The sequence below is a fragment of the Protopterus annectens genome, chromosome 9.part0, assembly GCF_019279795.1.
Source record: "Protopterus annectens isolate FY-2018-M chromosome 9.part0, PAN1.0, whole genome shotgun sequence".
In the NCBI taxonomy this organism is placed as follows: Eukaryota; Metazoa; Chordata; order Ceratodontiformes; family Protopteridae; genus Protopterus; species Protopterus annectens.
The window spans coordinates 283,492,355-283,508,804 of record NC_056743.1 but is presented as its reverse complement, the minus strand read 5'-3'; the positions used below and the strand labels follow the sequence as shown (position 1 = coordinate 283,508,804).

The 16,450-nt window shown below is 36.7% G+C and overlaps 1 protein-coding gene across 6 annotated transcripts in view; it reads left to right on the top strand.

Annotated features, from left to right (window-relative positions):
• ABCC8 (ATP binding cassette subfamily C member 8) overlaps positions 1 to 16,450 on the top strand; it is a 2,552,355-nt gene that overhangs the window by 1,928,773 nt on the left and 607,132 nt on the right. For all 6 annotated transcript variants that reach the window (XM_044082872.1, XM_044082868.1, XM_044082869.1 and 3 more), the window contains one exon: positions 13,658 to 13,905. In XM_044082872.1, coding sequence (XP_043938807.1) covers positions 13,658 to 13,905 — 248 coding nt within the window. The remainder of the gene's footprint in view (positions 1 to 13,657; positions 13,906 to 16,450) is intronic.

Sequence of the window (16,450 nt, the reverse complement as noted above, 5' to 3'; positions counted from 1 at the left end):
AATGTGGTGGTCAAAAAACAGTTTGCTATCAACCTGGGTGCCCAAGTCCCTAAAGAAATGCTTGGCATGTTGTTATTAATGTTATAATTAGTGGGGGTGCCATTTTCTCCAAAGGGGATAATGATGCATTTCTTGCATTCAGTTTAAGGCCATGCTTCTGGCACCAGTCATTAGTTTGGGTAAGGCCCTCTTGGAAGATGTTCACATCACTAGGGGAATTTAAGACAGCACTCAGATTGCAGTCATCTGCAAACTTCGTCAGCCACAGACCACTGGTTTTGGCTTGCCCCTCAGAAAAGCATATCCCAAACAGTAGATGCCCCAAGACTGATCCTAGGGGTATGCCACTCATTATGGATCTACTAATAGGGTGGCTTCCCCTATTTTGATTGAGTGGTTTCTATCAGTGATCCAGTTAGCTACCCATATGGTAACATGTGAGTTGATGCCTAGCTGGGAGAGTTTATCTATTATGCCTCAGTGGGGAATAGTGTCAAAGGCTTTGGCTAGGTCAAGGTAGGCAGTGTGCACAGTGTTCCCCTCGTCCATGGCTTTGGTGACTGTCGAAGAAGTCAGCCAAGTTTAACGGGCATGATCTCCCTTTGACAAATCAAAACTCTCTTGGGTCAAGCATTTGGATGTTTCCAGTGCCAATGTCCTTGTTTATAAGGTCCATCATAATGTGTTCCATGGCCTTGCAGATCAAGCTAGTTAGGCTGATGGGCTTATAATTGTCTGGTATGGTGGACACACTACCTTTGTGTAGAGGGATGACAGTGGCTGTCCTCCATTTGGTTGGGATGAAGCCGGTCCTCAGGCTTTGGTTGAAGAGGGTGTCTAATGGTGCTGAGAGCTCATGCCTGAGTTCATGTAGGAGGCAGTCAGGAATGTTGTTGGGTCCCATGGAGACTGTATTTTTTGCCTTTGAGAGGGGATTAAAGACCTGTTCCCTGTTGATGAAAGTAGGATGGCAGGTGCTGGGGACTTCCTGTTTACTGATGGTGGAGATGGGGGGGGGGGGGTGAAGTTTTCACTGAACCTGTCTGCCAGCAGGTTGGCTAGATCTACGGCGTTTGTGTATGTGGTGTTCTTGACCACCAGTTCAGAGCAGATTTGGGTGTTACCTTTGAGATTGCAGACATATGTGAAGAAGACCTTATGATTGTCGTTAGTGGATGTGGCCAATTTGGGCTCGAAGTTAGTCTTAGAGCATTTCGACAGTGACCTTATTTGCTTGTTCAGATAAAAGAGAAATTACTTCCAACTTGGCAGCTGCTCTTTCTTTATCCTGGACAGCAATTTCTTCCTTTTGTCATAGAGTGTGTTTATTGCTGCTGTCCATCAGGCAGGTTTACTCTTCCTTAAGGAAGATGATTTGGTCCTGTCAGGTATTACTGAGTCCATTCAGCTATATAGGTGCTCATATAGTTTTTTGGTGTAGGCTTGGACATTAGTGCTAGTTTCAAGGGAAGGTGGCTGTGAAGTTGCTTATACCTGCTGTCAGGAGGTTGTAGTCAGCATTGGAAAAGTTTTGTTGCTTGACCCTGGCAAGGGGTGAGTCAGAGGAGATGATGACTTTGAAAGTGATCACTTTGTGGTCAGATTTTACCAAGCAGGATGACACTGTAGGGGTGCTACAGTGGCTTCTCATGTTGGTTAGTACCGGGTCCAGAATATTTTCACCTCTCATGAGGGTGTTACGAGCTGATCCAATGTATTGGCATTGACGAAGTTGAGGAGTCTCTGGGTATTCGTGTTTGGACTAGAATAGGTCTTCCACTCTATGGTTGGGTAGTTAGTCACCCAGGATCAGGGTAGAGGGTTGAATCTTGATGGATTCAGTTAAGTCCAGATAGGTGGAATGGGCATCCTGAGTCATAGTTGGGGGGTCTGTAGCTAGCAATGATTGGAATAGGTGTTTTGTCAACAGTTAACTACATCTGGAGTATCTCCTGTGCATCATACTGTTTGACCAGCCTGGAGGTGTGTATGTCTTTGACAAATGTATTGAAACTCCACCTCCTTTGGATTTGTAGCCCTCTGTTTGGGGTCTGAAAGTATGGTAGGATGAGTAACTTGGTAAGGCTGTAGTGCTCTTCACAGCTTTGAACCAGGTTTGAGTGACTGCACAAATGTCAGCATCTTCCAGGGTGAGGAATGCTTACAATGAGTGCAGTTTCATGTTAAGACTCCTAGCGTTCAGCAGCATGACCTTTAAATTTCATTTGGACGAAGTTTTCACATTGGTAATTTTGTCCTTATGACTTTTCCTAAAAAAGGCACTATGGGGGAGGCAAGAGCCTTTGCCAGAATCTTGAACCCCAGGGGGGACAGATAAAGGCTATCTCTGGCAAAGCATCGCTGTGTGTTAATCATGTCATCCCAGGCTGTCAGGTACTGAATCCCCTTGGAATGACAGCAGAAACTAAGCCAATTGTTAAGGTCATTCATTTTCTGTTTGTATTGAGGCATCATTCTGGGTGACGGTAGGATGCTACTTAAGGCTAGGGACATACCTGCCTGAGACATATTCAGCAAGCTCGATCATGTCTCTCTTCATATAGTCCAAAGAGGTACATCTCAAGACATTCACACCAACATGGACTCTGACAGAGTCATAACAGTATCTGTTATTGAGAGACTTGTGTGATATGGTGGATTCTAGGACCTGGCAAGTAACTTACTGTGACTTTCTCCTTGTTCAGCCTGGTGAGGGGTACATCTGTGTGTCTCATGACAGAGTCCCCTATGACTAGTATGTTGGGTTTGTGGCTGGGCCTTAGAATCTGTGAGACACAGGCATGTGTACTATCTGTGGTGCTTAGTGCTGTGCATGTGTGTTTTTGCCTCAGAGTTCTCTTTTGTTTAGGTATGTTTATGTTGAGAACCTCTGTATATGTAGGAGTGTGTTGTATAGGTGTGGGTGGTGCTAGAGGTGTGGCATTTGTAGTGTTTGTGCAGACAACCTTCTCAGTGCCAGTTGTACGGCTTGTGATAGAAAGAGCAAGGATTCTAGGTTCTTAATGTAACTACATCTCTAACATGTTGTGTTCCTAGGTGGTAGTAGTACAGGGTTGTCCATGTACATGAGGCAGTTGCTACACTATCTCAGGATGCCCATATCAAGCAGACTAGCAGGAGACATCACAGGAATTTGTCTATCCATGCTTGTCAGAATCTGTGGAAGAGAGGTCAGGGATAGTAGAGTGGGTACTATCTGAGGAGAGTACCTATAGGTGCGAGTAGGGCTGGATAAAATCAGTACAGAAGCTACAAGGGAGGGCTTCACTTACACAGGAGTGCTGGAAGGGAAGAAATGCAACTGACATACCTTGCAGAGGGTTAAAACAGTGCTGCAGCGGTGTGTGATGAACAAACAACCACAAATCTTTGCAAACACTGGGATTAAATACCACAAAAGCAAAAGTAAAATAGAAATACTGGAATTGACCAATCCAGCCTTGTCTTAGAGCTCTTAGCTAAACACCTTATGACAGATCAGATCCAACCAGTTCACTTACTCCCACTTAGTGCAGGTTGGCCCCAGCCAACACAAGACTTGTAGCAGGAAACAAAGAAATCACACAAACAAATCAGGATACAGCAAAACCTGCAACCAGACTATGCTAAAGATAATTAACTTTGTTTAGACTGATTTAACACAGGAGACCAGATACACACTTAAATATAACAGCCGAACAGTTCACACTTAGTGAATTAAACAGTTTAACAGTAAAACAATGAAAAAATATAGTGCAGATGTAATACAATGGCACACATAATCAAGTGCAGTATAAGTCAGAATAAATTGAAAAAAGGCACTTAGTTTTGTAGATTCACTCAGCAGTTTTGAAATCACCACAGGGTAGATGCAGAACAATTTAATCTGGCTACCGACAAGCAGTAACAAATGCAGCAGAATAAATGCACATCTATGCTATTGGTAAACAAAAAATGGATAATGCTCTAGCTAGGCACTGTAAAGATAACCACGGCCATGGTTTTAAATTTAGTCATAACACAGGTAGCTGCACACGAGAATGTGAGGTATTTAGATAGTAACATTGTTAAGTTACACCTCGAAGAACAGGAATTGGAATGGCAGTTGTTATTAAACTCCTGTGCCCCCCCAGGTATCAAATTTATTCTTTAGCAAGTATATTAAAATTAAAAAGCTTGCTTAGGTAAAAATGTTTTAGGTAATTTCTTAGGTATTTTTACATGCTATTTGGTTGGATGGTTGTCATGATGTTTGTAAAGTCTTGAAGTTTTTTAGGTTCATTTTGGTCTTGTTAGCAAAACAGTGCAACTGTGAAGTGTAATTTTAAATAAGTGCTGTGATCCACTTGCAGGCAATTAATCAATTAACTCTTCATGATATAGAGTGGATTTTTGCTGGGCTGACTGTTTTTGTTCTTGCTCTACATCTGAAGAAGTTTGGATATTTCCCAAACAAAAAGCGCTTAATTTTATTTTGTTTTGGTATTAAAGTGAATAAGAACAGCTTTTTACATTTATTTCTTCATCGAGCTGAGTGAAGTGTTGGTGTTTGTTCACAGTGTGTTCTTTTCTTCAGTTTTTCATTTGTCAATTCATTTTCTACTTGATATAGTATGTTCTTAAATATATATTCACAAGATGTAACTTTTTGTACAAATTGTGTGTGTTTAGCAATTAGAAGGGAAAATATATAAGCAAAGGACACTCATAAACAGGCCATGTATATCGCATAGTCAGACAAAAGCTTTTCTTGTTATTATGGAAGCCATAAACTGTAGGTGGTCTATCTAGAGCACTTAGCAGAAATCAGATGAAGTAAGATTACAGCATTGACAAACTAGTGAAAATTAAATAAGTTTGTTTGAATTTGAAGAAAACCAGTCACATATCAAGAATGAACAGACTCGTCACTACACATGACATGCTAAATGTACAAAAGATTAGCAAGCAGACTTCTTATTGTCCAGACAGAATATAAGAATTATTCAGCATCATTGGTGCCTCCATCATAGTCATATTCCCAATAGACTGAGCCATCTGAGTCCTGTCACACAACAGGGGTTCTGGAGAGTTGTGTAGTAAAGCCACTTATGCCCTGAAACTAAGCAGACACAGCCAAAGAACTGCATTTCTGAAAGGATGTGTTGTGTGTTCTGTCCACTGGTTTACAGTTCAAAGATTTTAACTATGTTTATGATTAGTTATTGTTGTTCAGCTTCATCATAGTCAGTTAAAGATATTTTTAAACATATTGTTTTTGTTCGTTGACTGTATCCAGATGATTTTGAACAGTGCTTGCCTACTTCATTGTCTTTGATTTTGTATTTGTTGTTCCATGGTCTGTTTATATTTATGATTTTGAAAAGTATTACACTATAAATTGTGGCCCTCTAGACTGGTTTTAATAATTTGTTGTTATGGAGGTGAAGAGGTTATTCAGTTCGATTGTCAGCTGGAGCGCCTTCTGTGTGGAGTCTGCATGTCCTCCCCGCGGTCGAGTGATATTTAAAGACATGCAGGTAGGTGCATGCATGAATGGGTGTGCCTTCTTTGGAGGTTGGGCATCGGGCTGGCACCTCAGCACCGTAAAAATCCATTGCCAATCATTAGCAGACCAGAGTCCCAATGTGGCGACCCCTAACCGGGAAAAGCCAAAAGACATTAGTTTAGTTTGCATGGAGGTGACTGAATATGTCATCTCAAATTCTTTTCTCTCTTTATCTTGCAGTTGCTGATGAGTAGCTCTGAATGATTTTTTCCCCCTTAATTTTGCAATTTCTTTCTAGTTCTACCTGGACTATTTTGATTTATTTTTGCAAATTAGTGCTTTGAGAAACTGCTGTTAAATCATTCTCAACTGTGGCAGTTTGAAATATTGCACACTTACTTCCAGTGGTTGCATCCTTTGAAAAATAATCAAGTTATATCCAGGTGATCCATAGCTATAAAGGTACTAATTCCCAGATTAGAATATGGTCTAACTATTTCTACTCTGTGCTCTACACAAAACTCTAGTCTCCTGCAATCTGCTGAAAATCATGTACTTTATTGTCCTTTCAAGCAAAATTGAGCACCACTATCTTAAAATAAGCAAATGGAAATGGTTGACATTTATTGCTAGAGTTACTTTTCTCCTTAACACTCTCATCTTCAAAGCAGTACATGCAAGATACCACCCCCCTCTCCTTAATAAATTTATAATTAAACCCCTTTCATATTCCCTAAAAAATTAAGTTACAATGGCCATGCTATACTCCTGCTCCTTCTGAGAGATCCTTCTCCAAAATTGCTCCAGCAAACTGGAAGCCATTCTCTGAAGATATTAGGGAAACTGACATACTAAAATGCTTTAAAAAGTCTCTTCATACCTATTTATTTAAAATAAAATAAATAAATGCAATTGCTTCAGGGATACAGATTAACTCTCTACTTTTAGATCCATTTTTATTAATTGCTATTAGGTGTAAACATTTAAACTTCTGTGTTAAAGTACTCATGATGACATCTATGCATTTTTTTTCTTTTCATGTTTGTGTTTCTTAATCTGTTATATGGCACTGCAAATCTTCAAATCAATTCAAATTACTAGAAGTAGTTAGTTTATATATCTGATGATTTGGCTTATGTGAACTTATTCTCATTTCATTTGAACTGCATGTATCTTGTATTTGATTATATGACGTATACTTTTCATTGCGTTTTTATACATATTTGAAATGTTTTAGCATATAATTCTTTGTATTTACACTCTTTTTGTTTAAATTACATGTCTTTGTAATTTGCCCATTAGGTTCAGGTTGTGCCTGAAAAGGGTGCATGGATCAGCCCACCGACACAGTTAACAAATGTAAAAATAAAATAAATAAAAATAAATAACTTCACAGTTCAAACAAATGTCCATCACTCTACATCCTTTAACATTACTAAATGAAGTATAAAGCTCAAACTGTTCGGCTTGTCTTTTAACTGGTGGCATTCGTTACATTCAAGGTATTGCATCTGAGTTTTATAAGATAAAATCAGCATAGTACATACTAATTTATTATTACTTTCTAAACAGATTCCAATACCTTTGTGACAACTCAAAATCCATGTATGCTTTAAGCAGATTTTGCTTATCCAAATGCAAACTTTCAGATGAGGCTTAGCAGTTATAGTTAAGAAACTTGGTTATTGGGATCTGTACAAAAATATGAAAATTACGACAGTATGAATAATTAGTATATGAACAAAACTTAACTTCCCTTTAGCTGAACTAGACAGAGGTCAGATATCAGTGTAGATGAAGTGCCTGTCATGTAATCTTTAAGAAAAAAATTGTCAAAAGCTTGTATGCACATTTTCTTTGCAGTTACTAATGTTAATATATACAGGCAGGATTAGATGCCTGTAGGTATCACATGGATGATCCTCAATCATAAATATCTCCCTGGGTTAGCCTACATAGGCCTTCTTGCAAAGGAATTGAATACTATAAAAGTGTATAGAAATTTAATAGGCTTATTTAGCTAGGCTTCTAATGGTACTAGTTACAGCTTGCCCTGTATCAACCTATGAACCTATAAAGTTTAGTTTCATTTCATTTTTAAAACATTTTTATTTTTATTTATTTAACATTTGTTGACCGGGAATGTCCGACTAGGTTCCACAGAGCCTGTTTTCAGCGGAGGCCCGGGGAGAAACACTCCACAACATATTTGCTGATTACTAAATTAATCAAGAAAAGGCTCTTATCTACAAGGTAATAAATGATGTTCAGCAAAAGAATACTTTCTGATCTTTGTTTAATAGAACATTATTTGTTTTAGAGGCCATACTAATGAGTTGCAGAAAAGGTACTTTAATCTTCTATCAATAACATTTTGCTACAAAACTAAAATGGTGTGCCATCTTCCAGATTTCAGAATTGTAGCATTTTGGATTAGTTGCTGTCTTGTGAGATGTTGACATGATTTTTGTAACTCTTTGGATTTTTAAATATTTTTGCTATTTTATCAATGATTACTGAACAAACAACACAAGTATGAAAAGGGACTCAAAAAATTAAAGCCATTATATTTTTCTCATAAGCTCTGTTACTGAGGGATTCTCATTATTTAGAAGTCTTATATGCAAAGTTCATCATTTTTAAGATACTCATGCTTTTATGAGTCTTAAAAAAACAGTACAACAAAGCCAAACTTCGACTTGGGAAACACCAACCTTTTTATTAAAATGCAAAATATAAAGTGCAAATATAATAAGTGCAAAGTTATCAGGTGTTACCCTTCCTCAGTGTAAATACCATTAATACACTTAATGCAGTTTATAAAGCAATTTAAATCCAAATCACATGACACAGCCCTCCAATCACAAAACATTAAATCCAATTGATAAAAATGGCCAGTAAATATTTGAATATTATAAAAGCAACATCATAAAAGAACATTCAGTAATATAAAGTAAGATCAGTGATACTGTATTTGTTTCTTTATTAAAATAGGCTTAATATAATTGCACTATTTATGTCTGGTTCACAATCGTCTTTTAGCCTTAAAATCCAATTGTATCCTCTGATCTCAAGAATTTTATTAATATTGACCCCTCTGATATTTTTGTATATAATGTCAATTGCTCTAAATTTAAATTCATGATTAAAATCAACTTTACTATGCATTGCCAGTGCATTGGTTTGACTATTCCTATGTATATATCAGACTTATGTTCTCTAATATGATCTTTAATTCTACAGCTACATTTGCCAACATAAAAGTAGAACATCTAGTACAGGTCACCAGATATAGTATATTGATAGTATTACATGTAGCATAACACTTGAAAATATATTCCTTCCATGTTCTTGAATATATAAAAGTACTGTTAATAATGATATATTTACAGCAGCTACAGTTGTAACAGGGGTAGGTGCCATGTTTATGATTCACCATTTTATGTTAGTCATTAAATTTAAAATCTTTTAACAGTCAACTTTTTAATTTTTTTCAGTTTCTATATGTGAAACTTAGTTTCTCTGACAGTATGTGTTCTAACTCTGGCATTGTCCTTAAAATATTCCAATTCATAGAAATTATTTTTCTCAGATCATTAGTTCTTCTACTATATACCTAAGACTATTCTCAGATCATTAGTTCTTCTACTATATACCTAAGACTATTTCTCTGTGGATATCTCTCAGAGATTAAATTATCAGTTATAATTTCTCCAAAGAATGGTTTATCTGGTCCATCTCTTTCTAATAACTTAATTTAGATTTTCTTGTATAATTGTGCCCTTGTAGCCTCTTTCTCTGAATTCTGAGATCATTTCATTCATTTGTTCACTGGATTTTTCTTCATTCGTATTTAATCTACTAACTCTAGTTAACTGTCCTTTTACAATTCTCTTGAAAACATGTGGTGTGTGCATACTTTGCCTATATGTATATCTATTATGATAATTCCAGTACTATATGGGCTACTGAAAGTGCACAAATCTCTGACTATCCCCCTTTGAGACCAATAGTATCAGGACAGGGTTGGGTCACAGAACCAATTTCTGTATATTTACAATCAGTTTTAAGCAAATATTTGTCATATTCTCAGAGTTATAGGACACCAAGGATTTTTTAACTAAATTTTATGAATGGTATTCTTCTAACTTGGCTATTGCCTTTTTATTTGAAACACTTGATATTAATTTGCTTTTTTCATTTATCCTGAATGATTATGGCCTAAATGCTATATGTGATTTTTTTTTGTACAAATACAGATATGTATGTAAGAGAGACTGAAAATGTGTGTCAGCTACTAGAGATGGTCTTAACTAAAAACATATTTTTATTTGAAAATCAATTGCATTTACAAAACTCTGGCATATTCATGGGTACTGCCATAGCAAACACTTATGCAAATCTTGTATTCAGTGTGGAAATTAGTTTATCTATAGTAATAAGAACATGGTAAACTCAGCGGTACTGCTGTATAAGCATTTTGTTGATGACTGTTTTTTGATTTGGGAAGGGGATGAAATTGTACTTATTGCATAAGTAAAATACCTTGACAATACTACAGATTTTTTAAGATTTAAAATGACATGTTCTATTAATGGGATTAGTTATTTAGAAATAAAATTAGATAAAAAATGCAAGAATTATATATACAAGTATTTATAAAAATGAAGTACATATGAATATATATATAGACATAGAAAAAGTATGCACGCACCACATGTTTTCAAGCGAATTGTGAAAGGACAGTTAACTAGAGTTAGTAGATTAAATATGAATGAAGAAAAATGCAGTGAACAAATGAATGAAGTGATCTCAGAATTCAGAGAAAGAGGCTATGAGACTGCATTATACAAGAAACTCTAAATGAAGTTATTAGAAAGAGACAGACCAGCTAAATCATTCTTTGGAGAAATTATAATTGATAATTCAAACTCTGAGAGGTATCCACAGAGAAATAGTCTTGGGTATATTACTACATATAGTAGAAAAACTAATGATGTGAGGAAAATTATTTCTAAGAATTGAAATATTTTAAGGGCAATGCCAGAGTTAGAACACATATTGGCAGAGAAACCAAGTTTTGCATATAGAAACCGAAACAAATTTAAAAAGTTGACTGCGTTATAAAGATTTTAAATTTAATGATCAACATAAAATGGTGAGTAATAAACATGGGACCTACTCCTGTTACAGTTGTAGCTGCTGTACATATATCATTGCTAACAGTACTTTTATACATCCAAGAATGTGGAAGGGAATGTATTTTCAAGTATTATGCTACAAGTAATAGTATCAATATAGTATATCTGGAGACCTGTACTAGATGTTCGGCTTTTTATGTTGGCAAATGTGCGGAATTAAAGATTGTACTATAGAACATAAGTCTGATATACATAGGAATATTCAAACCAATGCACTGGCAAAACATAGTAAGGAAGTTTGTCTTAATTATGAATTTAAATTTAGAGCAATTGACGTTATATACAAAAATATCAGAGGGGCAATATTAACAACATTCTTGGGATCAGAGAATACAAATGGATTTTAAGGCTACAAGCTGATTCCAAACCAGACATAAATAGTAGTGTAATTAGTATTAAGCCTATTTTAATAAAGAAACAAATGCAGTACCACTGATTTTAGTTTATGTTGATGAATGTTCTTTTAGCATATTGCTTTCTATAATATTCATGTATTCATTGGCCATTTCTATTAATTGGATTTAATGTTTTGTAATTGGAGGGCTGTGTCATATGATTTGGATTTAAATTGCTTTATAAACTGCATTAAGTAATTTAATGGTACTTGCACCGAGGAAGGGTATCACCCAAAAGCTTTGCACTTTATATTTTGTGTTTTAATAAAATGTGTGGCATTTCCTAAGTCAAAGTTTGGTTTTGTTGTCTGGCATTGGTCTATTTTCATCTTGGTTTACTACAATAACAATCCACTTTTCTGACATTCTTGCAAAACAGTATTTAATGCTCTCTTGTACGCAGAATTCTTTCCATAACAATTTTCAGAAACATCATGGTAATTTTTTTCTGATCAACTGCATTTATGTCCTTAGGGCTGTCAAGTCCTGCTCTTTACATGCACTAAGCCATTGCTCCCTATCCAGTCTCATGCCTGAATCCAACAGATATTTCTCATTGAGCATAAGGATACTCCCATTGGTATGGAGCTACGGGATGAGCCTGTGGATATGTGGAGTGATCCTGTGCCCTGCCTTAATTTCCTTGGGTGACAATGATAATAGAAAAGAAAATCATGCTTCTGTATCCCATTCAGTCTCATTTATTTAAGGAATTCTTTTTTAATTTCCTTTGTTTTTTTCTCCTTGTGATATATTTTTAGTGTGCTTAATTTGCCTTTTGTCTCCATTAGTGAAGTCAGTTGGTGTTGTAATCCCTGGCCTGTCTCAATGACATAATAACTTATTTAATCGTAATCCTCTGTCATAGATAGTCATCCACTGACCTAATGCCAGTCCTTTCCTAGGACCGGCAGCCATTGATCTAACCCTAGAGCTTTAGGTTCATAGGTTCATACTAGGCTATCTGCCCTAGGGAATTTATAAGCCTAGCCAGAGTGTGTTTGGCTATTACCACCCATTGAATTGAGTTTACTGTGCCCTTTTTTAGGTTAGTTTACTGTGCCTCTGTCTAGTAGTGACACAGAAGTAATCCCCGGGGTAAACCTATGATCTCCCATCCACTCGTCAAGATTCCTCTTGAAGAGAGACAGTGAGGGGCTCTGCCTAAGATGGACTGGGATTCTTTTCCAGAGTGAAGGGAGCCTCTGGGTTATGAATCTGTCCCTCCAGCATGTCCTATTTATTTCTATTCTGAGGTTCAAGTCCCTCGAGCCTCGTAGCTCTAAGGGATTTGGATTTTCTGAGGTGGAGCATGTCCATTAAGTCCTGGTTTGACATGGCTTTATACGTCAGGCATAGATCGCCTCTAAGTAGGCGATATGCTACTGAGTAGAGCTGGAGTTTCTTTAACCAAGCAGCATATGGCATCTATTTGAGTCCCTTTATCCTCTTTGTGAGGTACTTTTGGGGTCTTTCCAGTTGCTGCAGGTGTCGGGTAAGGTACATCCCAAATGGGGCATTGTATTCTATTATGGGCCTTATGAGGGATGAATAAAGGGGCACTATGACCTCCCTTGATCTAGATGTGAATCCTTTCATGTTAAGGTGGGCTATATAGAAGGTTTTTCTAACCACTTGGGCAATGTGGTTGTCAAAGGAGAGATTACTATCAACTTGGGTCCCCAGGTCCCTAATTACTTCTTCCGTACTTAATGGATTACCACCTATGTGGTAATTTGTGGGTACTTTTTTTTTGCCAAAGGGTATAACTATACACTTTTTGGTGTTTAGCTTTAGGCCACGGCTCTGGCACCAGTTGTCCGTCTCTGTGAGACCCTTTTGGAGGATGCTTGTGTCAGCTGGAGAGTCAATTATGGCACCCAATTTGCAGTCGTCTGCGAACTTGGTCAGCCACAGTCCTCCCGTGTTAGCCTGTACCTCAGAAAAATATATACCGAACAAGAGAGGTCCCAGGACTGAGCCTTGTGGGACGCCACTTGTAACTGGTTTTGAGTCTGACATGGCTTTTTCAGGAATAAACAGTTATCTGGTAGATACAAAATCCCATTCTCTGCTCAGGTTTGTAAAACAACTGATCTGATGCCTAAATCCTTCCAATAAGTAACAAATATGTCACTCACTCTATTTGTTCACCTGGGTTTGCTTCAAGATGTCTTTTTTAAGAATTTCCTTTGTCCATCTAAAAATCATTGATCTTAGTTCCTATTTTGTAAATTCTGTAACTGTCATATATATTCCATTAACACAATTTCCAGAAAAAACGACAACATAAAGATATCAAGGACCATGAAAGCTACTAAAAATGATTTACTACACTGAGAACATTATGTTATCTGAGATCAGCTATGCATTTTTGATCCTTTACAAAGATTGGGATCACCAATTGCCTTATTCTGATAATAAACCTACCTATTAGACTAAGTCAAAATTGCATAGTTCTAGATCTGTCTTGTGGATTAATGTCTTTCCAAGGTATATTTTTTTCAGCAAAGCTTTAATTCAGTGCATAAACTTCTGAGCTAACAGCATGTCTTTTATTTTTTTTTTTTCAGAAGACTCCATTGAAAGTGATGATGAGGATAGCTTATCCATGGTCCTGCATCAAAGAGCTAAAATGCCCTGGCAAGCCTGTTGCAAGTATCTAAGCTCTGCAGGGATTCTTCTTTTGCCACTGCTAGTCCTTTCACAACTCCTAAAGCATTCTGTAATGGTGGCTATTGACTACTGGTTGGCAAAGTGGACATCAGATGCAATATCACTGAAGATAGAGGCTGAGAGAAACAACTGTTCCCAGAGCCAGGTAATATTTTTTTTTATTTTGTATTTTTGTGATATAATAATTTTTTAAGAAATAAGTACCATGATTTGTTCTGAGTTGTATAAAACTCTAATAAGGTTGCATTATATAACATTTAATGTGGCTGCATAAAAGGTTAGGATAACTATCACATAGTTATTTGTGATGAAACGAAAACACAACTAAACATATTGTACCTTGTGAAGTACACAATAACAGCCATGTGCCACTGCAGACTGTTATCTTGAATTGGTGATTTGCATCATGAAAATGATAGGAGAAATGGATGGAGAGAGAGAGACAGAAGTATGAGGTAGCAGACCATGTTAGTGAATAAGAAGGGTAGATCATGCCAGAAGTCACCAACATGTAAACAACAAGATAGTATTCATACTAAGGTACAGAGAATGAGGCATACAATTGTAAAAAGGAGCTCTTTTTCCTCTACATAGCCATTTAATGAGATCACATCAGGTTGGCAGAATTTGGTTAAGGAAGACAGATTTAGCCAAAGTCGTAGGCAATTCAGTGATAGTTAAGTGTTAAGAAATGGTTCAATGTTCACAGCAAAATATATATGATAAAGGAATAAAGGACCTCAAGAAATGCCACTGGCACTGACACTGTTCATGTAACAACATGGAGTCTGTAAATTGCATTTCTCACATCTCACCCCCATAAGCATGCCACAAAACAGTATCTGGGAGTTGGACCTTATTCCACTGTATACTTCAATTTTATGAACCTCACTCATTGACAGCTATTTGTATTTAAATGCATATGTTGCTAAATTCAAAAGTTATAATGGAACAATAGACCAGTTCATAATTTGTAGAAACAGTTTATAGGCTTAAAGGCCATAGTAATACACTGAAATACTCCTTCAATTTTAAATTGAAAATTTTGTGGCCTGTCCAAGAGTCCAAGTTTTGTTTTGAAAGTATTCAGATTATTTGAAGAACATAGGCTGCATGGTAGTCTGTTCTAATTTACTTGAAAGTGCTTGGGTAATATAGTTTTCCAGAAAGTCTTATTCAAATGTATATAAAAATTTAAAATGTATTTCTTAGTTGTAGAATTTGTACATACATTCAAATCAAATACTATTTTCAAAATATTATTATTGAAGGTTCGTTGTACCATTATTTCTTCACTATGAAACTATCTGTAATGAAATGTAAATAAGTTCAGTCTTATGCATCTATCTCAATAGTTTAATGCTTTAACATGGTGAATATGTTAATATATTGGCTTTGTACTTATTCCATTTTATCCAGTTGGTTTTCATTATACACAAAAACATGTTGTTGTATTCCAGTGAAGGTCTTATTTAAGTAGTATAAAGTTTCACCATGTTCATTTCCTAAGGAGAAATATCTAATTATTCTGCCCGTCTGTTTTAATGCTGTAGTATGAATATTGTTAACATTGATCTCAAAGGACAGATTGTTACTTATTGTTATACAATGGTCTTTATAGTTTTGAATTTCTTCAAGAGTAATATAGTTTGTAACTACAGTGCATCTAAGTGCATGTCTCCCAAAATAGAAGGGAACGTATGTTAACGCTGAAGTTGAAGCCCACATCTTTAGCCCATTTAGTGATATGTATCAAATAATTATTTATTACAATAATATCCTAAACCCCACTTTGCAATTTGTTTGTTCAGCAAGATTTGCAAATTAGCATAGTAAAAATTTTTTTTTTAAAATAATAAGGGAGTTATTACTGAACCTTGTGGAACTCCATGGGTTGTAAATAAATATCTAGACTAAATTCCTTACAGTGTTATATTTTGTATCTGTCCTACAAGATAATTATTTATCCATTTACACAGGACTAAATTGTAACTTTGTAAAGCATTATTAAAAATGTGGCAGAGTGTTAAAAGCTTTGGTCTTCTTCTTCTTTTGGTTGATCGCGTTAGGGGTCGCCACAGCGGATCATCTCTTTCTGTTTCTTCCTGTCCTCTGCATCTTGCTCTGTCACACCAACCACCTGCATGTCCTCTTTCACCACATCCATAAACCTTGTCTTAGGCCTTCCTCTTTTCCTGTTACCTGGCAGCTTCATCCTTAGCATCTTTTTCTCAATATACTCTGCATCCCTCCTCAGCACATGTCCAAACCAACGTAATCTTGCCTCTCTAGTTTTGTCTCCAAACCTTCCAGCCTGGGCTGACCCTCTAATATACTTATTCCTAATCCTGTCCACCCTCCTCACACTCAGTGCAAATCTTAACATATTTAACTCTGTCACGTCCAGCTCTGACTCCTGCCTTTTTGTCAGTGCCACTGTTTCCAACCCATTTAACATAGCTGGTCTCCCTACCCTCTTGTAGACCTTTCCTTTCACTCTTACTGGTACTCGTCTGTCACAAATCACTCCTGACACTCTTCTCCACCCACTCCATCCTGCCTGTACTCTCTTCTTCACCTCTCTTCCACACTTACCATTACTCTGAACTGTTGATCCCAAGTATTTAAACTCATCCACCTTTGCCACCTCTACTCCCTGCATCCTCGCCATTCCTCTATCCTCCCCTCTC